Source organism: Alligator sinensis, unplaced genomic scaffold (assembly GCF_000455745.1).
Source record: "Alligator sinensis unplaced genomic scaffold, ASM45574v1 scaffold611_2, whole genome shotgun sequence".
Lineage (NCBI taxonomy): Eukaryota > Metazoa > Chordata > Crocodylia > Alligatoridae > Alligator > Alligator sinensis.
The window spans coordinates 4,488,988-4,511,102 of NW_005841869.1; the positions used below are offsets into that span (position 1 = coordinate 4,488,988).

Genomic DNA, 22,115 nt, shown 5'->3' on the forward strand with positions numbered 1-22,115 from the left:
CCGTGGCACCTGCACCTGGGCTGCTGCTCGTTTGGGCCGTGCAGCGGTCTGGTCGCTGCTGTGTGCAGGGGCAGGCGATGCGTGTACTTACCTGGCTTTGACTTGGCGGGCTAGCATCAGGGATGTCACGCGAGGACCGGCAGTGTTAGTCTTTGGGGTGCCACCGCCGCCCCCGGCGCTCGTGCGAAGCCGCCGACCGCGTTTGCGCAGGAGCTGCTGACGGGTCGGCGGCAAGGCAGGCGCGTGCTGGCAGCGCGGAGGCGTGCAGGGGCAGGCGATGCGTGTACTTACCTGGCTTTGACTTGGCGGGCTAGCATCAGGGATGTCACGCGAGGACCGGCAGTGTTAGTCTTTGGGGTGCCACCGCCGCCCCCGGCGCTCGTGCGAAGCCGCCGACCGCGTTTGCGCAGGAGCTGCTGACGGGTCGGCGGCAAGGCAGGCGCGTGCTGGCAGCGCGGAGGCAGCAGGCCTTCGGTACACGAGCCTCGTGTGCCCGAATACGCAGCCTCCCGTTTCTCTGAGACTAGAAATTAAACACTTAGTTGTGACCTTGCTCTTGGTGCGCTGCAAGCTGTCGTGTCGAGCTGATGCTGATATTTGTAAATGAATAGCTTTTTCCTTTTAATAAGAGAATTCAGCAGGCACCTGCAATGATGTTACGGGCTGGCAAGCGCGAGCTTTGTCACCGTTTCTTACGGTTGCGCGTGGCAGCGACTTTGCTGCAGACTTGCCACCCGCGCGCGGTGTCTGTATCGCGCGCGCGTTCCCTCAGGTCTCCGTCATCCCGAAGACTGAAATAATAATAACAAGCGTTCCTTTCTCTTGTAAATCTTCAGTATGCCGCCCACTCGTACCGGGGCTGAGGCTGGGTCCTGCAGGGATCAGGTGTGGGACCAGGGGGAAGCATCAGCTTGTGACCTGGATGCCTGAATCCTGTCGGGCTCTGCCCCTGCCTGACCAGGTGGCCTCCAGCCCGCCTCCCCCTTTCTCTGTGCCTGTTTCCCCAGGTGTCCAGTGGTGTTAACTGGCCCCTTCTGTGAAAAGACTTTGAGATCTGCTTATCACAAGTGCCAAAGGGGCGAGAAGTACTGTGGTTCTTATGCCTTGTCTGAGGAGGGGGGATTATGCTGTGCTTGTTGCAGGGAGATGAGGGCATGACTTTCGCTAGCAAGATTTTGCTAAGGTTCAGTCTGTCCTGAAGAGAAGTCACGTTAATTCATTAATCCTAGTCCAGGACTTTCAGAACCAAAGCACGTGCACGTCGGTTATCACCACTGGAACGTTGTGACACGCAGGTCACAAGCTGAGTCTGCTGCCGTCAGTGGTCGTGCTCGTGCTCGTGATCGTGGTGTGGTGCAGGAGGTTGGACACCTTCTGAGGCCTGTAGACATTCCTTGAAAATTGGAAGAAAAAAGGTGATATCCTCTGGCATATCTAGACATTCATATGAAACCCACCAATTGCTTCTATGATCTTTTCTGTGATCTCGCACCCAGTGCTCAGAGAGCGGTATTGTCATGTTGCTGTACACTGTTGTCCTCCGTGTTAAAACCGAAATGCTTTATGCCAGGTTGTTGAGTGGCTCTTGAGAAATCGGCTGCAGGTCCTATAGGTGTATTAATATCCTGGTGTCGTGACCAGTGTTTGTACATCCAAGGTTACGTGACTTGTGTTTTGTGCACGTGAAGACAATTTGGTTTGCTTGCTTGATTTACCAGCATCTAACCTAGGATATTGTAGTGGGTCTTCAGATTATCTTAAACTTGAAAAGTGCCATAGAAAAGCTGTTCTGTATTATTAGAGCATCTCTAAACAAAATTAGGTTTTAATGCAACAATAAAAAGTACCAAAATTAACTGAAGTAAATTGCAGCCCTTTTCAGTAGTGCTCTGGTATTTTTCTGGGCCCTGGGCCAGCTCTTGCTCACAGTGACTCTCAGTGACCTGTATCTAAATATCCAGACTCCATATGCATGTCCTGTGGTTTCTGGACTTGCACCCCTCAACCTGCCAAGGTCTAAATGCATGAGAGATTCAAAATGAAAGCTACAAAAATGTCCATGGAGGGAACTTAAAATGCTGGCGGGTACAGTCCTTTAGAGCAAACAACTGGGGTTTTTTATCATGTGAGTTTCTGGATGCTTTATTTTCAAAAATAAAAGTCAGAGGCACAAGATTTCTGTGGAATGTGGATAAGTGGTGTGTCTCGGGATAATGGACCGATGAGAAGATCTGTCTGGTTTTAAGATCCCAATTCCAGGCAGCTTCTAAAGTAGAATGGATCTTATAATCATTTGATCTGCCAGTGTCGTGATTACTGCTTAATTATAGGACAGCTTTTTATTTTTAAGAGTTCACAATTGTTCCATAAAAGGCATGTGTACATTTCTGTCTGATTTACCATCAATCTAAAAATTGACTTTTCACAACATGAACTTTCCAGGTACAGACTTAATACTACTCAAAATACTGATTGCAAAGGAGTAATTTCTTAAACCTTCATAGTTTACATGAGTGTTTTAGGCCTTTCTTCTCAGCCACTGTAAAAAAATAAATAATAATAATAATAAAAAAAATTAAAACAATTCTTCTATCCTTTGTCTCATGAAATCCTCTTTGGCAGTTAGACACCTGCTTCTCATTCACCAGTGCAACATGGAGCCTTTGAGTAGAGAGCTGATCTGCTGACAAGTTACCTGTTCCTGGAGCCTGTTCAGCTGTTATGATTTCAGTGGGTGTTTCTGCCCACCTCAGCACTACTGTGCATGAGGGGTAAGCAGTTCTTAAATGTTAGTCCTCCTTATGCAACACAGTAAAAGGATCTAACGTTACGCAGAGCTCCAGGTGGACATGTTCAATATATTTAGATTTATTTTGCATGTGTTTTCCAGTAAGCTAAAAATGTGTTCTGAAGATACTGTGGGGGGGGAGTGTTCAGTCTATTCATCCTGCTCTGTCACTTCTTACATTAAAGAAATAATGCAAGCCTGGGCAGAGGTGTAGCAAGCTTATTCAGTGCCTGGCATGGGGGTATGCTTATTCAGTGCCTGGTCAATGTGGGCCGCCGTGGAAGGGAAGTCTTACGTTCTCTGGCTTTCTCCACAGGGAAGGCAGTGGCTGGCGCCGGAGGCCGCCACAGGAAGGCGGGGGGCTGCCGCTGTAGCCAGTGCGGCTGCCCAGTGGTGCAGGTCCTGAGAGCTGTCCTTGGGTCCCCGTTTTCTCCCCCCACCCTACATCTGTTACTGAGCATAGGGCTGCATCTACTGGAGCACGATTCCACTCACCCGCTGCTGTTCGGGTGCACTGCTGTGTGCAGGGCTGTGCTGCTCGGCTCCTGTAGCCCCACCGGGCAGGGCTGCCCTTGCCATGGTAGACTCCCAGGCGGGATTCTGGTACACCCTCATAGTTGGGGCCTGGGGCTGATGACCTCCGCTAGCTAAGTTAATGTGCGTGGGTACGTGGATCGAGTATGGAAACTCCATGAGGAAGTGTGTTATTTATATATTTAGTCCCCGGTAGTGTGTTTCTATAATGTGTTTTAGATGCATGAAATCAAAATATATAGGACTTGATTTTGAATGTTAATTAAATGTGTGAATTTTCTGGCAGTCTCCTCTTGTAGTGCAGTGGATTTTTAAATATGTAAGATTGGTATGGTCCTACCTACTTTGTACAAACTGTATCACAAAGGCTTTAGTTGAGTACAATTAATTTAGGTAATTTTGACTTGGAAGAAACTCTTGTTCAAGAAAATCAGTATTTTAATAAAATGCTGGTTTTCTTTTCTACATAAAAATGTGCAAGACTGAGGGCCAGAGTCTCTTGTATAGCACATGTGTTTCATGCCATACTGTTTCCAGATCCTAGCCATACTGTAGTGAGGACCTGAGACAATCATCCTGTTGAAGAAGGATCCTTCTGTGGAGTAGACCTGATCTGAAGGCCCTACACAGTCATTCTCTTCTCTCCTGACAAGAAGTGTCACTGAAGGAATGAGGGCTTGGTAGGGATGCCCTGAGCTGTGTCACTGTGGTTGCAGTTTTGACTGTGTGCAGGGTTAGGAGTAGCTGCAGGAGCAAAGGAAAGTTTTCTGTTGGCTTTTTAGTCTTCCAGTTTGCTTAAATGACAGTGAGGATCTGACCCTAAAACTCTGCAGAGATCATAGAAGCCAAAGTCGTCGTCTTAAATGAAAGCACATCTGAGAATTCCTCTTGCGTTATGAGGCTGGTACCAACAACCCGGGATTGCATGAATATGACATTTCAGATTCTTACAAATGAGAGCAGTGAGCGCTTGAATCTTTTAAAGTTAGGGGGAGGTATTCGTGAGCATCTATTACAGTTTCTTTAAGCTTATTCCTATACTTTTGTCAGAACTGGCATGCTGTATCCAGTCTGAGACATATGGTTCCATTTTTTTTCTGCAAAAGTGTTAGGTTGCAGCTGATGACAGTCTAATCATTTTGATTGCAACTCAGACAAATTTATAGCAAAAGTTATTTTTATACATTTGTTACAATAGTAACCACATGGTTGTAACTTCTTTTGTCTAGAGGTCTCTTTCTGATGACTGAAAAATTGTGTAAGCAAAAGCATCTTGATTTTTTTTTTTTTTTCTTGCATTTAAATTTGAGTTAGAATGAGTGTAACTTGCATGGTGCACAGTCTTTAAAGACAGGTATATATCAGCAAGCAAATGAAATTAAACAGGTGCAGACTTAGAAGCAGAAATTAATATGAGGTTGGCAAGCGTATGGCTGCATTGAGCAGTTACATGATGCTTCATTGCTGTTACCACATGATGGCATTAAAATGAAATACTAAGCATGTTGCATCACCTCCTATTTTCAGTTTTGTTTGGGGTTTTTTTTAATTGAGCCATGATCTTTGGTAGAATGTAATTTGGCTTAGCTGACTTTAAGATTACTTATCAAGAAATCGATAACATGTTGATATTTGTATGTTTAAGGAACTCCTCATATCTGAAGTAGCTTGTCGTAAGAAATGGGGTCATAATAGATAAACAATTGAACATCAGCTTTTTCTGCAACTGGATTACCATGGTGAGGGCAACAGTATAAAGCCCAGTGAAAGACGGTGTGAAGAAGTAGCTACAAGGACAGCTATAATCCTTGACTGTATATAAACTCTAGTAGGAATAAGGAAGCCTCTGTCTGCAGCATTAGTGAAACCAGCACTGGTATGCTGTGTCCAGTTTTTGGGGTTGTTGGTTATAGCCGTGTTGGTCTAAGGCAGGGGTGGGCAAAATGTGACCTGTGGGCTGGATGTGGCCCGCCAGGCTGTTCTATCCGGCCTGCAGGGCCCCTAAAAAATTTAGAAAATTAATAGTTATCTGCCCCTGGCTGCCTGTTATGCGCCCCTCAATGGCTTGCCAAAACTCAGTAAGCGGCCCTCCACCCAAAATAATTGCCTGCCCCTGGTCTAAGGTCATAGGTAGACAAGATTCTTTGGGAACCGTGACATCTTTTATTAGACTAACTAAATAGTTGGAAAAATTGTTCTTTGCAAGCTTTTGGGTACAAACACCCTTCTTCAGGCATAGGGAGAGTCTACTGGTATTTGTGTGCTCTCCTGGGTGGAATGGAAGTGTAAGCCAATATGTTCAATTTTGGCTTTTGTACTTTTGAAAAGGGTAATAAAGAGTTCAAAGAAGAGGCAGAGGTATAATATGAGTTCTGGAAAAGATCTCTCTCAGCGAGAGTCCCAAAAAGCTTCATCTACCTAGCTTATATAAGTGAAAGTTGGGAAGGGAATTCATTGTGGTCTGTGAGTGGTGACAAAGGGAATAAGATTTGATAGCAGATAACTCTTTAACTCAATAGTAAATTGTATCCACTGGTTGGGAGCTGAAGGTAGCAAACCTAGATGAGAAATAACGGGTATGTTGCTGACACAGTGAGATCAGTTAGCCGCTAGGCAAGTAGTAGATTCTCAGTAGCTTGAGGCCTTGATAGAAAAGACTGGACATATTTAAAGGAGATGCAGTAGTCCAGACTGAAGTTATGATCTTGATGCATAAATCAGTAGATGTTTATCTTTGGCCTGTTTATACTGGAGGTCAGTTAGGGGATTATAATGCTCTGTTTTGATACTAAAATCAATGACTGTATTAGTTCCTAGCTCTGTGACCAAGTATGCATAGTTTTTGCCAAATGGAAATACCAGTAAGGATGTGTAGGGCTTATCTATTTAACTGCATTTCTATGCTAGTTGGAGCTGTCCTGCCAATGCATTTATACTGGCAAAAAAGCTTATGCTAATACAGTGTGGTTTATCGGGAAACCAATACAAAGTCTGTTTAAATGCATAGCCTCAGAGCTGAAAAGGGGCTCTGAAGTTTCTGACCGTACCCCAATATGTGCTCAAGTCCCTGTAAATAGTGCCCTTTAACTACAAGTACAGCTTGCTCTAAGCTTAGCACCTCAGTTAGGCTGACTAGTGCTTCCTTGTCCAGTAGCAGCTTTGAAATGGACACACGCGGTCAGTTCGGGGCGTGCTTTAGAAGCGTCCCGTTGGGGGCTCCCAGCCCGTTTGGCCAGGTGGCTAGCTCAGCAGAGTTCACCAGCGTTACAAAGCAGACGGTGGGCACAGAGTTCCTATGCATTTAAGCAAGGCACAATTTACCAGCAGACGTTCCCTATGCCTGAAGAAGGGCATTTGTGCCCAAAAGCTTGCAAAGAACAATTTTTCCAACTATTTAGTTGATCTAATAAAAGATATCACATCTGCCCAAAGAACCTTGTCTACCTTTAAGCAAGGCCTGCACTTACCTGTTGAAATCTCCTCTAGGCCTATTTTTCTGATGCGCAGATGAGATGAGCAGAGTTTGTTACAGTGTAGCAATAGGGAGGAAATGGGACCAGTTTTGGACCGGGCCACTAAAAAGCGTATGCACTTCTCGGGCAGCATGTAAATGGTGTGTGCTGCGTTCTGCCAAAGCACTCTGGCTGGTGTCATTTGCATCGGCACTAGCTTAAACTCTGTCCGTCAATTTATAGGGGAGTGACTCTCAACCAAGATGTTGGGGCAGCCGGGGTGATGCCAGATCCTTTGACGGGTATTGCAAGAAATGAGAATGTAAGTGAGGTGTCAAGAGATTAAGCAGATAAACCAGGCCCTGGCTTGTTCTTGCCTAGACAGTCCCCCAACCCTACTGCCGAGCCCCTGTGTAAGCACTGTTGTATATAAATTCATCTTTTAAATTGGGCGCAACTCAGTTCACAAAAGTTATATGTGGGGGGGCTCAAGTCCAAAAAGATTGAGAACCGCTGTTATAGGGCAAGGATGTACTTAGTAAGTAATACTCAAGTCTTAGCCATATGCTGAAACATACTTAAATTAGTTTTCTTGATCAGTTAAAACGAGTGTTTCAGACTTTCCTCCTGCACGTGTGTGCCTGTGTACATGCTGAGTATTTCATTATTTTTAGTTCTGTGTTATAGAAGTCTCAGCTGAGATTTTATCAGGACCACTCCCTGATGGTATGTGATCATTTGCTGGATGGATTATTTTCTTTTCCAAGTGACTCTATTTCAGCAGTAGAGCTTTGTATTTTGAAACAGAAGCCCTTGTTGCTGCTAGATAACCTTGCTTTCTAATGGAAAAGCTATTTCAATGAAAATCAGTGAGGTAAACTAATATGGAGGCTTGCAAGTATTTATTTTTTCCCTGTACCTTAATTCACTTTAACTTTGAAGTGTAGGCAGGGCCTGATGATACTTTCTAATGGACAGGTCAGCTCTTTCAGTCACGTGTTGGATAATTAAATCAACAAGATGGCAGCATTCTTTATTTTTTCATAACTTTTTTTTAAATCACTTTTGTAGTGATTTGTTTGTCTGTGATTAGAAGTGATGATTGGAATCTCTCATGAACAGGGAAGTATTCGATTCGGATTCAGCCGATTCAGAGGACAGTGGTTCAATTCAGAGATTCGGATCACTGTCCTGAACTGATTTTGGCTTTGGAATATTCGGTGCTGATTCGGAGAGATTCAGTAATTCAGAGTGGCCAGGGAGAGGCAGGCACAGCCGGGCAGCTCCCTCGGCTGTGCCTGGTTGGGGGAGCCGTGGGAGAAGCCCCCGTGGCTGCCCCACCTGGCCCCAGCCTAGTCCCGGCACGTAAAAAAGCCCTGCACTCCCTGGCTGCAGGAGCGGCGATTGGGGCCTCTGGGTGCTCGTGGCAGAGCCCCCCGCACAGTGCGGAGCAGTGGGAAGCAGCGGGGATTGTCTAGCTTGAGCTCCTGAGAATTTGGTTTCATTAAGCGTTTGCTAGATTAAAGAACTCTGTGCTATCTGAAATCATCTCTTAACTTACATACAGTGATCCAGTCACCTCGTAAGCCTTTCCTAGCCTTTTTTCTCCATGTTTTCTGCTATAAGAACATTATAAAATTGCCTTGTCTATCCTAATATAGGACAAAATTAGTGAAACTCAAACGAGCAAGTAAAAAAAAAAAAAAAAAATACCGTGCCAGTATATGTTGCTAAAATATCATGGTATTTTATAATTGTATTAGCATTGCTAAATATACTTCTCTTGTGATTAATATCCTTAAATTTGGAAAGGACTTAGAATATCTAACAGAATAGCTGCTGTATGGTCTGACATGATTATGTTAATCTATGAGTTTATATTTAAAACTTCCTTCCAAACACAAAGGGACTGGTGAAAAATGGGGAGGAAGACAACACGGTGCATGTTCGTTTCAGTTGGATTGTGTCGGATTTTTAGAAGTTGCTTATCTTGCTTTTAAAGCCATCCCACTGCTGAAGGCAGTCTGCAGCAGGAACAGTCTGGGGCAGCACCACTGACAAGGAAGACAGACAGATCCTGGGTCAAGGGTGGGTAAAATGCGGCCTGTGGGCCAGACGCGTCCTGCCAGGCCATTCTATCTGGCCCGCGGGGCCCCCCAAAATTTAGAAAATTAATATTTATCTGCCCCTGGCTGCCTGCCATGTGGCCCTGGATGGCTTGCCAAAACTCAGTAAGCGGTCCTCCTCTCGAAGTAATTGCCCGCCCCTGTCCTGGGTTCTTCCTAGTAGGTTTCTTTGCTCTCCTTTCCTGAACACTAAGGTTTTGTAGGAGAGTCCTTGGCTTTTCATCATCTGTTGCAGATAATGTAATTTAAATTTCATATCTTTCATGTCATCATGACAGCGTGTAATTTGAGGCACAAATAGAAGGTAATTCAGCGGCGTGTAGAAATATCTTGCTATGCCTCCTATTATGTGCCACCAGCAAGGAATGACCTGGAGATTCCTGTTTCCTGAGCTGGAGAAGCCGGGTGTGGTGGGTATGTAATGCACCTGGACTATCAAGCAACTGAAGAGCAGGGATTACTGGAAAGCCACTTGAGGGCTCTAGACCTCTGGTCAGTAGTGGTCCTGGGATAGAAAAACCCAGTGTCTGCAGTGGAAGCTTTTGAAATGGGAACCATTGGGCAACAAGTTTCTCCTTTTGTGGTTATTTTAGTAATAACACTGCAGTGAAAAATTGCAGAAGTGCCACTCTCTGGAGACTTTGCATTTTGAAATGCATTAGTTTCCATGGAGTTCTTGGGACTGCAGTTCCAGACATTTTGCGGGAAATGAGACTGCTTAGGTAGCAGGACAAGGTTTGACTTTCCAGACTCAGAACTGCACTTGACCCATAAATGAGTCCAGAAGGGAACAGCTGTTGAATAGCTCAGTGAAGACAAAAATATGAGGAGATGCTGAAATGACCAGAAGCAAGTAGTGTTCATTTCAAATGCATGTATAGCCTGCAAAAAAGGGACAGGTTGAAAACCACACAAAAAAGGAAGCTCAAAGACTGACAGTTCATCGGTAGGTGCTGATTGAACTTTGCTTTGGGTGTTGAAGCACGTATAGCATATGCATTCAGAGCTGTCTGGATACCTGGGTCTGGTTGCAAAGTAAGACTAGTGTTTTCTTTTACTAGGAACTTCCTTACCTTGTAGTTTGAATTCCTAAAGCTTAATATTTTCAGTGTAAACTTTGTGATTAACTTCCAAGGAGAAAAACTATTGGAAATGACATGGGGAGTAAAATATATTATAGATATGTTGCACTAGACACTGTATATGAGCCAAAGGAGTTGATGGACCTATTAAAAAATAACTATTTCAATAATATATATTTGCAGCACATCTATAGGTGCTCTCAATTAAGTCAGTCTAATTGCTTCTAACAATTTTTGTGTGTATGTGTTTAAAAATACAATTTTTCCCCATGCTACAGAACCTACCTTATCAGTCACCATGTTGCAGTAACACGGAACCTTTCAGTATATTAAAGTATAATGAAAGTGTACTCTTTCATTATCAGTATGAAATCTGTTGGCTATTTTCTGTCAATGTGCGTTAGTACTACGTGTCTGCATAGTAGATGTGTTAACTGAAAATCTCTCTGGACAGTAAGTTCTAGATGCATACAGTAAACAGTTCATGGGCCCTTCTTGTCTTTGCCGGGCTTTTAAAAAGCTTGCTGTACTTGGTAAAATAAGACCTTAGCTCTTGGGTGTCTGGACACAGTGGTCCAGCAGTGGTTGTGTTACTTTTGCCTCTTCCTTTGCAGCCTAGCGAAGCCTTTGTAAGCGAAAGCTGTAACTGGCACTTTGGTATGAATAGGGTTCTAGATGGCATCAAGTTCTGCCATTCTAGTTGAGACTGATGCTATGGCACTACTTTAAAGTTGGTGATGGACACGCCCGAGCAATTGAATTGTCAGTGGCCCAGACAGTTAGTTATTCCAGGGACCGAGTTGTGAGCAGGAGACAGAAAGCTGCTAAAGCTTAATTGATTTGTTATGCTAGATTTCATAAGCAGAACAACCCAGTGACTCTACTTTGGCATGCATGCTCTTGTTTTTTAAATGGAGAATGCGTATGTATAATGTCTCAGTGGTAAATCTCTTTATTTTCTTTCAGATTACGCTTTACAGCAGTAGAAATGGACAGCAGCAGTTTCATTCAGTTTGACGTGCCCGAGTATAGCAACACTGTTCTGAGCCAGTTAAACGAGCTTCGCCTGCAAGGGAAGCTATGCGACATCATCGTGCACATTCAGGGCCAGCCATTCAGAGCTCACAAGGCTGTCCTAGCTGCCAGTTCTCCATATTTCCGTGACCATTCAGCATTAAGCACCATGAGTGGCTTATCGATATCAGTTATTAAAAACCCCAACGTCTTTGAACAGTTGCTTTCGTTTTGTTACACTGGAAGGATGTCCTTGCAGCTGAAGGATGTTGTTAGTTTTCTAACTGCAGCTAGCTTTCTACAGATGCAGTGCGTCATTGACAAGTGCACGCAGATACTAGAAAGTATCCATTCGAAGATCAGCGTTGGTGATGTCGACTCTGTCACTGTTGGTGCTGAAGAAAATCCAGAAAACCGGAATGGAGTTAAAGATAGCAGCTATTTTGCCAACCCTATTGAAATATCTCCCCCCTATTGCTCTCAGGTGCGACAGTCGACAGCAGGTAGCGATCTTAGAATGGAAACTACTCCAGGCAAGACTTTACGCAATCGTCTGCAAGAAGAAGGACATTCAGATCGAGGAAGCAGTGGCAGCGTCTCTGAATATGAAATTCAGATTGAAGGTGATCATGAGCAAGGGGATCTGATAGTAAGGGAGAGCCAGATTGCAGAGGTGAAAGTTAAAATGGAGAAATCTGATCGGCCAAGTTGTTCTGATAGCTCTTCCCTTGGTGATGATGGATACCATACTGAAATGGTAGATGGAGAGCAGGTGGTTGCAATAAATGTTGGCTCCTATGGGTCTGTGCTGCAACATGTATATTCGTTTTCCCACACTTCATCCCAGGCTACTAGTGCATCTGAAACCTTTGGAAGCCTGAGTAATTCAAGTCCATCAAGGTCTATGCTGAGCTGTTTCAGAGGAGGTCGTGCACGCCAAAAACGGGTATCCACTGGACACTTGCATAGTGATGTTCAGGGCTTGATGCAAGGGGCTGACAGTGAAACCATAGTGAGTAATCCAGGATATGAAAACAGTCCACGGGAAAGAAGTGCAAGAGGTCACTGGTATCCATACAACGAGAGGTTAATTTGTATTTACTGTGGAAAGTCTTTCAACCAGAAGGGGAGCCTTGATCGACATATGAGGTTACACATGGGAATAACTCCTTTTGTGTGCAAGTTCTGTGGGAAGAAATACACACGCAAGGACCAACTTGAATATCATATTCGTGGCCACACAGATGATAAACCCTTCCGCTGTGAGATATGTGGGAAATGCTTTCCTTTTCAAGGGACACTAAACCAGCATTTGCGAAAGAATCACCCTGGGGTAGCAGAAGTGAGAAACCGGGTAGAGTCTCCAGAAAGAACAGAAGCATTTGTGGAACAGAAAATAGATAATGACACTTCGGCCTCTGAAGCTATGGATTCTAGTATGGAAATTCACACAATGTCCAACACACCTGATTAAAATACTACTTCTAAGTGCAACCCAAGCAAAGCACATTACTTTTCTTCTTCTGTAATAATTTTATATACAAGTGTATCAGCCTTTTAATTTACCTGACCTTTTGGAAATCCGGTTGAAATTGTCTCTGGAGAAAGCTACGTAAATGTTTCTCCATCCATTTGAACAAGGCCGAGTATTTTTCTCTCCTGAAGATGCTCGTCATATAAAGGACTCTGTGTGTGTGTGTGTGTGTGTGGGGGGTGGGAGTTGGCTAAAAATGTTTCCTACAGGCTGATTGGGCAAAACGTGAATTCTGGGAGTGAAAGATAGTAAGATTGGCAGTCATGCTGAACACACCAGGTGGCTCTATCTTCTCTCACCGTGCCTAACTCTCGTTATTGGTAATAAGAGTTACATAACCACGTGGGAGAGAATATTGGCCCTTGCGTCCCCTCCATGTGTCCTCATGATGGATTTTGTTTAGTTTTTAAATAGCTATTTTTGGTAGGTAGCAATTTTATATATATATATTTATAAATATCTAAATATATATAAATAAAATGCTTTCACTTTCCTACTCTGGATGGGGTGAATGTAAGCGTATGTCAAAGTGTATGCCACGTACAAGGCTTTCAACTCTTCAGTCTCATCTCTGCCTAGGATTTAGGACTTTGCTGGGATTTTTGTTGTTGTTGTTTGCTTGTTTGTTTGATTTTAGAAGAATGTTTTTTGATTTTTGTTTTATTAAAATATTATGTTGTGTCCAAAAGTGAGCAAAGCAAATAGCTTTGCTTTATAACAGATATGTAAACCAAATGCCATAAATCTATTAAGTTATGGTTGAATTGTTTGGGTTTTTGTTTGTTGTCTAGAGTACACGCTGGACAACCCGTGGTGCTGACCTTTTTATAGAACTGTATTATTATATTAGCAAACCCAAAAGTAGCATCGTGGTTTTAAATGTGTTTTTACTGGCCTCAGAATCTACCTTCATTTCGTACTGTAGAAACATACCAGGTAACTGAATCTAACTTAATCGCTCCACATAGTTGATTAATACTAGCCCAAAAGGGATGTTGTAGTTCAAACTACAGTACTTCCAAGCAGTGTTGTATTAGGTCTCTTCCCAGAGAGCTGTTTCAGGTGCACATTGACTTCCTACTTATAGCTCCAAGTGACATGCCAGCACTTGGAATTTGTACTTTTTTGTAAAAATACTATATGGGAATTGCGAGCAATATGTCTGTTATTACATATGTGAGTATTACAGAGTCACTATGGCTTCCTTATAATTTCAGTGGTTAATGTTTTCTGCATCGAGAAGCCACCAATAACTTTCAAAATACTCTAAATCTTTCTTTTTCTTTTTTACCAAATGCTTTTTTTAATGTGGTGCTAACTTTACCTTTGATATCATTTAGGTCAGTATAGTATAGAAAATGTGAAACCTTATGGTAACAGTGGAAAAAAAAGACAAAATCTTTTCAATGAGATTATAGCTTGAAAGAGACCTCAAAAGCACGAGCTAGCAAACACTACTAGGTGGAGTTCTGCCTGATCGACAGAATTACGGAAATAACAATTGTGTTGATCACAAGTTTTTAAATATATACAAGAATTATGCTTTATAACGTTTGGCACTATATTTTTTTTAGTCATTTTTCAGACATCCAAAATGTACCTGCAATTATGCTTTTAATCTCTTGAAATTAAAAAAAAAAAACACAAAAAAACTCTTTTTCAGGTTAAAGGAAAGCAAAAAGGTAGGTTTGCTGGCTAACAGTGCTTTTTGGACTCCTATAACAAAAATTGCTTTTTGTGGGATTTTAAATATTTTTCAGGCCCTTACCCCATGAGTCTGGGGTATATTTGTGCAGTAACTTTTTTTATAAAAATACACTAGCTCTTAATATTGTGACAGTCCGCAATAAGGATTAATGTTACTAAATACAGACTTACACTATAAAACCCCAGCTGCTCTCTAGGAGTAGTTTTAGTTAAATCGGGTATATAATCTGCCTTTTCCTCCTAAAACTGCCTAAAGAAGGGGTTTGTTCTCTCCCTGAAGCAACAGTAGAGCTCCTGTTTCCACTAATGGAAATCGTACATGTGCATCAAGGGGAGGTTAGATCTCTACATGTTTACCCACTTAAACACGTGTTGGTGTTTCAGATGTTGGTTGTTCTTACATATGGGTTTTTAAGTATTTGAATGCAAAAAATTGTGTTTTGATAAAATTAAGTTTGAGACGCACAAAAGCCAGGGAATGCAGAGTAAAGCTTGACCTTTTATCTTAAACTTGTGCTGTGGTGCCTTTGGGATGGCTGGTTTCCATGGTAATACGAGTTGAGGATAGTAGGGGAAAAGGCTGTATGTAAACTTTTGCATTTCCTGACTCTTGTTCTGTGTCACAGTCTTAACATTATTTAAATATAGTTCTTTGTATTTGTAACTTTATTAAACTGGTTTGAGTTTACCAAAGAGTGACTTATCCAAAATTGTCTCTGACAAATATACATCACTTTGATTGTACAGGTTCAGGTTCAAACATTGTAATGGGACTGTTAAGGGGCAGGAAATGATCCTTTTTCTATAATATCATTATTTAGCGGTTTGTAAGTTCCACTTGCTCCCATTCATGTTGGTATAATATTTACCTTTTCCACTGCTAGCAGTGTTAAGAATTATCAAGCCATAACACAGTACTGTAAAGTTGAGCAGTGCTTCACAGGATGCATACATTGACGTGAGCATAGAACATCGATGAGCATTATCTATATACTTCTTGCAAAGTGTGACTGGTAGAAAATGAACTTCAAGTCTGGCAGCAGCAATTAAATTGTGCCTTGTCACATGATGGTATGCCAGGATTAACATTACCATGAAACATAAAGCATTATCAAATTGAAGTTCATTTCACAAGTCCACCAAGACAACGTATGCTGTGTTATTTTAAACAAGTTTTGAAAGTACTGTACAGTACCTGTTTCTGTACAGTTTTAAGTTAGCACAGAACTGTTAAACATTTCATTTACAATAAATGCAGAAGTCAATAAAGTAAGTGATATGTGAAGAAATATTTGACAGTAAAATACATCATGAAATCATTCTAGGCTAGTTCATAATTGAGTCTCTTCTTGATCTACCTTTTTAATTTACATAGACAAATGTGAAACCAGTGACAGTGTCCTTTCCTCTAGATGTTAAACCTATTATTACAAACTGTGAAGACAAAGAATTTTATACTTTTGCTAATGTTTCTGGTTTTAAACAGTTATTTTAGTTTTCCTAATCAGTTATCTTCCATATACTTTCTATTAAAGTTGTAAATACATTTAGAAAATAACTTTGTAAATAAGCGTAATGTCTCAGAAGTTCAGTTTTGGTCAACAGAGCGCCTCATGATTGGTTTTGCATTTTAGTGTGAATTCTTTTAATAGCATAAAGGATACTGTCTATTCACTGTTCAGCAGAATATACTGTAGACCTAAATTGATAGTTTTCAATATTTTTATCTTCCCAAACACGAATAAACGTGTTTTTATACTGAAGCCTTCAGTTTATTTCTAGCTGAAATGATAAGGCCTGCTATAGCTGTTAGGCTGAATTATGGGAAGAATAGCAAGAAATAAAATCAAGGGCTGGGAAAAGGTTGATATGAATGAGCTTTACCTTTAAAAAAAGAAGTATCTTATTTTAATTGTTTATATTGGTTTACTGTGATTATTTTATTGTGACTTTTCTGAAAGGGTTTCACATGAAACCATTGAAAGGGACTCAAATATGCAACACCTAATCTATTTTCCAAGGGAGTTTTACCCTTGAATGGTGCTTTTAGACTGGTCAGGGTTATTTATTAAATTTTATATTGAAAGTATTTGGGGAATTGTGTAAATTCTTTATATGAATCTGTTTAGTTCATGAATTGTAAATTTCATAATACTCAGTGACTTAATCAGAAGTTCAGTAAAGTCATTCAAAACGTTCAAAGTTTATATCCATTGTGCTGTTCTTGCATATCTTTTTAATAAGTGCCAGAATAATTGTATTTAATGCAACTGTAGACTAGGCATGTTCCTCTCCCATCCTTGCAATGATGTTGACTTTGTTATGCAAGTTTACATAAAACTGTTGAACGGAAGGGACAGCTCTGTTCCTGCTTTTATTCAGGGGACGTGAAGCGAAGAATCAATAGCTGAGCGGACTTGCTTAAGCATATGTAAGCAGCTGCTGCTACAGCAGGTAAACTAAACTGCTCTCTCCAATTTACAAATGCTATGAATTCAACCTTTGGACTTGTAGTGCAAGTCTCTGGTTGTGTATCTGATTAGAGTTAGAACTCACTTGCACAACATTACCAGTGTTTATTTCCTTAACAGAAAATGGTATTTTTAAATAACTATTATTATTTGTACGGTTTTCATGATAAATATTTGAACAGTTTGAATGACTTGACTTGGTGTCATTATCTTGCAATATAAACCGGTAACCTCACAACTCCACACTTCATCACCACATGAAGTAAATGAAGCTAGCTAAGCTGATGCTGTAACAACTAATAACTTGCCATTAAGGATTATTTTATAGCATGAATTTTAAAATATTTATTCAAATGATATTTTACTCTTGTATTCATTTTGTTTTAGATTTGTGACATGAATATTTCAGTGCTGCTTTATTTTGTTTGGATGAATTTTCGTTTCTTGCTTGTAAATTGCTTTTTTTATGGTATAAATAAAGTCAATGGGAATTGCTGTTTGTAAATTAAAATGCTTCTAGAGCAAACCAGTGGTGTCGGTGTATACATTCAGATATTTAAACACTAAAGACTTGCGTTTTCTATGCTGTTTTATCAAAACATCTGTAAATGGTTACTTTTACTCAAGGGGTCCCTGGTATGACGTTCCAAATGGGAGGCAAAGAATTCCTGCTCTGCCTCGACTGAGGCTGCTACTCAGGCTGAGGCTGTGCAGCAGGCATGCAGCGATGCACAACTCGTCTAAACCGCTTCCCAGGTTCCGGTTTTGCTGTTGGCTGAAGGGAACTGACCCTGCGTCCAGACTGACTTCGGGAGTTATGCTCTGCCTCCAACGAGGAATTCAGTCATGGACGCAGGGTCAGTTCACTTCAGCCAACAGCAAAACCGGAACCTGGGAAGTGTTTCTAGCAATGGGCTCAAGTTTTCAAGCTGTGGTCCGCAGACTACGTCTAAAGAGTCCTTGAAAGATGACTGATCAATCCAGAAGTATGCGGATACCCACACTTATAATTAATAGGCATCTTCCCCTCCATTCCAAAATTTTTAGGGGCCCACAAATAAGAAAAGGTTGAAAACCACCGAACTAGAAACCTGGGTGCCCAGCACTTGGACAGGTCCTTAATTGGTCTGTCTGCAATCAGCCAGCTGGTACTTTCCCCCTTGCTTGGTGAGAGCTGAGCGGGAGAATGCTCAGAGTCCACGCAAGTATCACTTCCAGCAGGACATTTTCCCCTTCTCTTTGGCCAGTGGCATACTTTGTTAATTTTCTGAAACGGGTCCATCCTTGAGTGGCTCATTTGCATTTCAGAAATTAACCCTTTCCCCTGAGGGCCAAGCAATATAGTTAGGTCTATACAAACATCAGGTATGCTATACCATTATACTGTGATTCCATTGCGCCTGGGTTTTGCTATTTGAACTTATTTTCACTGCGCATGGAGGGCAAAGGGTGAGCGTGGGAGTTGCATTGTATTGCAAAGCTGGTTGAGCTTCAAATGAGTGATAAGCTTTGCCTCCACCCAAATTTAGGTTACATGTATACATATATTTTAGTGCTGCCATGATGGAAGGGTGTAAATTGTTGACAATCTGTCCAGGATTCCCACTCCTCCAAATCCTCTAAATGGAAGATATGTGGGGTTTTAGGGGTGGGGCGAGTGGGGCATTTCTTGTACCCATGCGGGAAGGAAAGCCAAAAGTCATGCCAGGTTCCTTCAACTAGAGCAAATGTTTCTTTTGCCTAGAATCTGGGGAGATCATAGAAAATTGGGTTGGAAGGGAACTCCAGAGGCCATCTAGTCCAACCCCCTGCTCAAAGCAGGCCCAGCCCCAACTACATCATCCCAGCCAGGGCTCTGTCTCCCCAGATCTTCAAAACCTCCAAGGATGGAGACCCCCACCCCTCTGGGGAGCCTGTTCCAGCGCTTCACCACCCTTCTCGTGAGAGCTTTTCTTGATATCCAACCTCAGCTCCCCTTGCTGCAGCCTGAGCCCATTGCTCCTTGTCCGGTCACCTGCCCCCACTGAGACCAGTCCAGCCCCATCCTCTGTGCAGCCCCCCTGCAGGGAGGTGAAGGCTGCTATTCAATCCCCTCGGTCTTCTCTTCTGCAGGTTAAATAAGCCCAGTTTCCTCAGCCTCTCCTCACAAGTCATGTCCCCCAGCCCCACAACCGTTTTTGTTGCCCTCCCCTGGACTCTCCAAGTTGTCCACATCCTTTCTGTAGTGGGGGCCCACAACTGGACATGAGTCCAGATGTGGCATCACCAGTACCAAACAGAGGGGAAGAATCACTTCCCTTGATCTGCTGGCATCACTCCTACCAATGCAGCCCAGGATGCCATTGGCCTGCTTGGCACCAAGGGCACACTGCTGGCTCGCATTCAGCTTCTTGTCCCCTGTCCCCCCAGGTCCTTTTCTGCAGAGCTGCTGCCCAGCCCGCCAGCCCCAGCCTGCCCTGATGCATGGGACTGCTCCCTCCTAAGTGCAGGACTTTGCACTTGTCCTTGTTGAACCTCGTGAAAAGCCTTTTGATTGAATTCTCCAACTGGTCAAGGTCTCTCTGAATCCTAGCCCTACCCTCCTGCGTATTTGCTACTCCCCCGGCTTGGTGTCATCTGCAAACTTGCTGAGAGTGCGCTGCATCCCATGTTCTAGGTTATTGAGGAACATATTGAACACAACTGGCCCCAGGACCCACGCCTGGGTCACTCCACTTGATACCAGCTGCCAACTAGACTTTGAGCTGTTGAATACTACCTCCTGAGCCCAGTGAGAGGGAAGCACAACTTTTCAAAGCTGGGTACATAGAATGGTAGAGCTTTGCTGTTCAGCGGTTTCTTCAGAAAATATTTGCCACTGATCCGTTACTAAACTTCAATGGACAGAACAGCCATTTTGGGCTAGTGTCACAGTTCTTACTGCAAGCCCAGAAACTGGAGAGGAGAGGGGAGTCACAGGGCATGTGTTGTCTTCCACTCTATGATACTGTGCATTACAGACATATCCTGTGTACACAGAATGTGTTCAGGAAGCTGGCGCTGACATTTCGCAATGAATATCAGTTTGCAAAAATCACGGTTGGCCCACAAGCGTACACAGGGCTGCAATGCAGCAATGGTTGCAACCCTAGTACCTCTTACTTATGTCATTGGCCTTTCAGGGTGAGAGGACAGACTTCCTTCTCAGCAGTGCTGATTGCCAGCTGCTTCCCATAACCACAACATGTTCATTGCTCTTTAAGCTTGTACTAAGCAAATTCCTCAAGAAAAATTGTCCTCGATAGTCTCCAAGTTCCCTCTGGGTTCCAAAGCAAAACTCTAGCATATACGCATTTTTTTCGTCTCTGCTACATTCACCAGCCTTCGTTTCAGGTGGGTTTGGTAAAGACGCAATCTGTGGAACGTTATGCTGACTTACTACTTTTCTTCCTTTCTCAGCAGCCATCACATTTGTTTTAGGTTCCCGGAGTTTCTTCAGGAAAGCAGCATGTCATTTCCCATGCAAGTTACAGTGGCCGAGTGGTGAGCTTCCAAGTCTGTCGGTGAAAATGGGGCGTAGGCCTATCCGCCACCCCAGCAATCTGTACGAGTCTTGTGATGGTGCACGCATGACGTTGGTAAGTGATGTGCTTTTATTACAGCACACTTTTTGTATAAAGGGTATTGGTGAAGGCAAAAATAAGAGGGGTGGAACTACAAGTGAAAGAGCTACAAATGTTTGCCCAAGCCAGGGGTGGTGAGCAGGCATTAGACGAAGCACGATGCGTTGCCTTCTGCCAAGCGTAACTTAGTGCTACGCTCCTCTTCGTTTCACAAAAACATCTGAGAGAAATCTCGGTGTTCTCTGCTGCCCACCTCCCCCGTTTCTTATTCTGTTAAGTGTAAAAGCAAGCTTTCCAGGGTCAAGCAAGGGAAGTGTTCGTGCCCAAGTGACTAGTGTAACGCTAAATGCAGGTTTATCTACTTTTTTTTGGTATTATCCATAGCCTTTAAAACCCCTGACTGTAGCTCAAGACCCCGTTGTGCAAGGTATATACAGGCACGGAGCAAAAGAACTCCTCCTGTTCCAAAGAGGATGGGTAAAGAAAATGAGACGTGTCACAGGTTGACAAAGGGAAAACAGTGAGGATCAGCAAGGTACTGCCTAGCTGTTGTGAAGCTTTTTGCAAACATGATGGCAGGAGAAGACGGTGCAGAAAAGTGAAGCAGTTTGCTTTGCATCTGTTTCTGGAGGATTCCTTCTGTGAAAGGCAGCATGGGAGAGGGACAAAAGAGACTTGCTTGGAGATGTAAGAAGTGTACAGCGGAGGCTCAAATCATTGGCTGGTCGGAGGGGAGTTAACTCGTTTATATGAGGGACACGAGGAAGAGGGTGAGAGAAGGGCTGTCCAGGGTCTTGAAAATGAAGGCAATGAGAGGGGAGAGCAGCTGACAGGATCACAAGAGAAAAGGGGCTGCGGCAGAGCAGTAAGGCACGGGAAGGATTCTTGTAGTTTCAGCACGATCGAAGTGGAAGCCGGGCTGGAGCCGACTCTTGCCGAGCACGACCAGAGCGGTGATACTGAAGACAAACGTTCGTGCAATGCGACGGGTGACCCTCGCTCCCACCGCTACCCCATCACGATTCCTGGAGCAGGCTTTGGTCCGATGCACAACACAGGAGACAGATTCAGAGATGGGTGCACAGAGTATTATAGGAAATACCTTTTTTTAAATTCTTCCACTACGCAGCATCTAACAGAATGACACGGGCATTTCTTGGCTTTAGTATTTATCTTTCGTATTTTTAGTACCCTGAGAATACCCATTTGGTGGGATACAGTAAGAGGGCTAGTTCACAAGAGCAATGATGTTTGCAGCTTACAATTCTAGCTTTGCCTAGAAAGGAGCGCAGATAGACCGCTGACCTTGAGCACTTTGGTTTTGTTTAATTTAAAGTTGCAATCCATAGCAATAATTACGGTACCATAGTACAGTATGCATGGTTAAACTTCAACCCCACTACTTGTTTTGTTCAAGAGCCAGGGTCCCCCCATAACAGTGGCCATGCGTTCACTACCGTTCAAAAGCACTTTGGGCCGTTTCTATAGCACATACCAGCAAACAAGTGTATTGAACAGGCCAAAAAACCTATTTCCAAAGAACCAGCTCAATAAAACCTGAAAGATATATGTATGTTTAACTGATTTTTAAATAGTGTTGGCTGGCATATGCTATAGATTGACATAGGTATTACAACACAAAGCCACTTCATTTGCTTGGCTTTTTATCCCTTGAATCACGAGCAGATTTTCCAGGTGCCACGCAGCTCGGGACGGGACGAGGCGGCAGCTGAACTGAACGCTTCTGTAAAGAAAGGTGACGCTGCCCTCCTTTTAGCTGCTGCCGCTTGCGGCACGTCGCCGGC

The 22,115-nt window shown here is 43.0% G+C and overlaps 1 protein-coding gene across 1 annotated transcript; it reads left to right on the plus strand.

Moving 5' to 3' along the window:
- Nucleotides 1–10,865: 10,865 nt before the first annotated feature.
- ZBTB34 (zinc finger and BTB domain containing 34) lies at nucleotides 10,866–17,225 on the plus strand. The gene has a single exon (XM_006016928.3). The coding sequence runs from the start codon at nucleotides 10,971–10,973 to the stop codon at nucleotides 12,468–12,470; it is 1,500 nt and encodes a 499-aa protein (XP_006016990.1). The 5' UTR covers nucleotides 10,866–10,970; the 3' UTR covers nucleotides 12,471–17,225.
- Nucleotides 17,226–22,115: the final 4,890 nt, after the last annotated feature.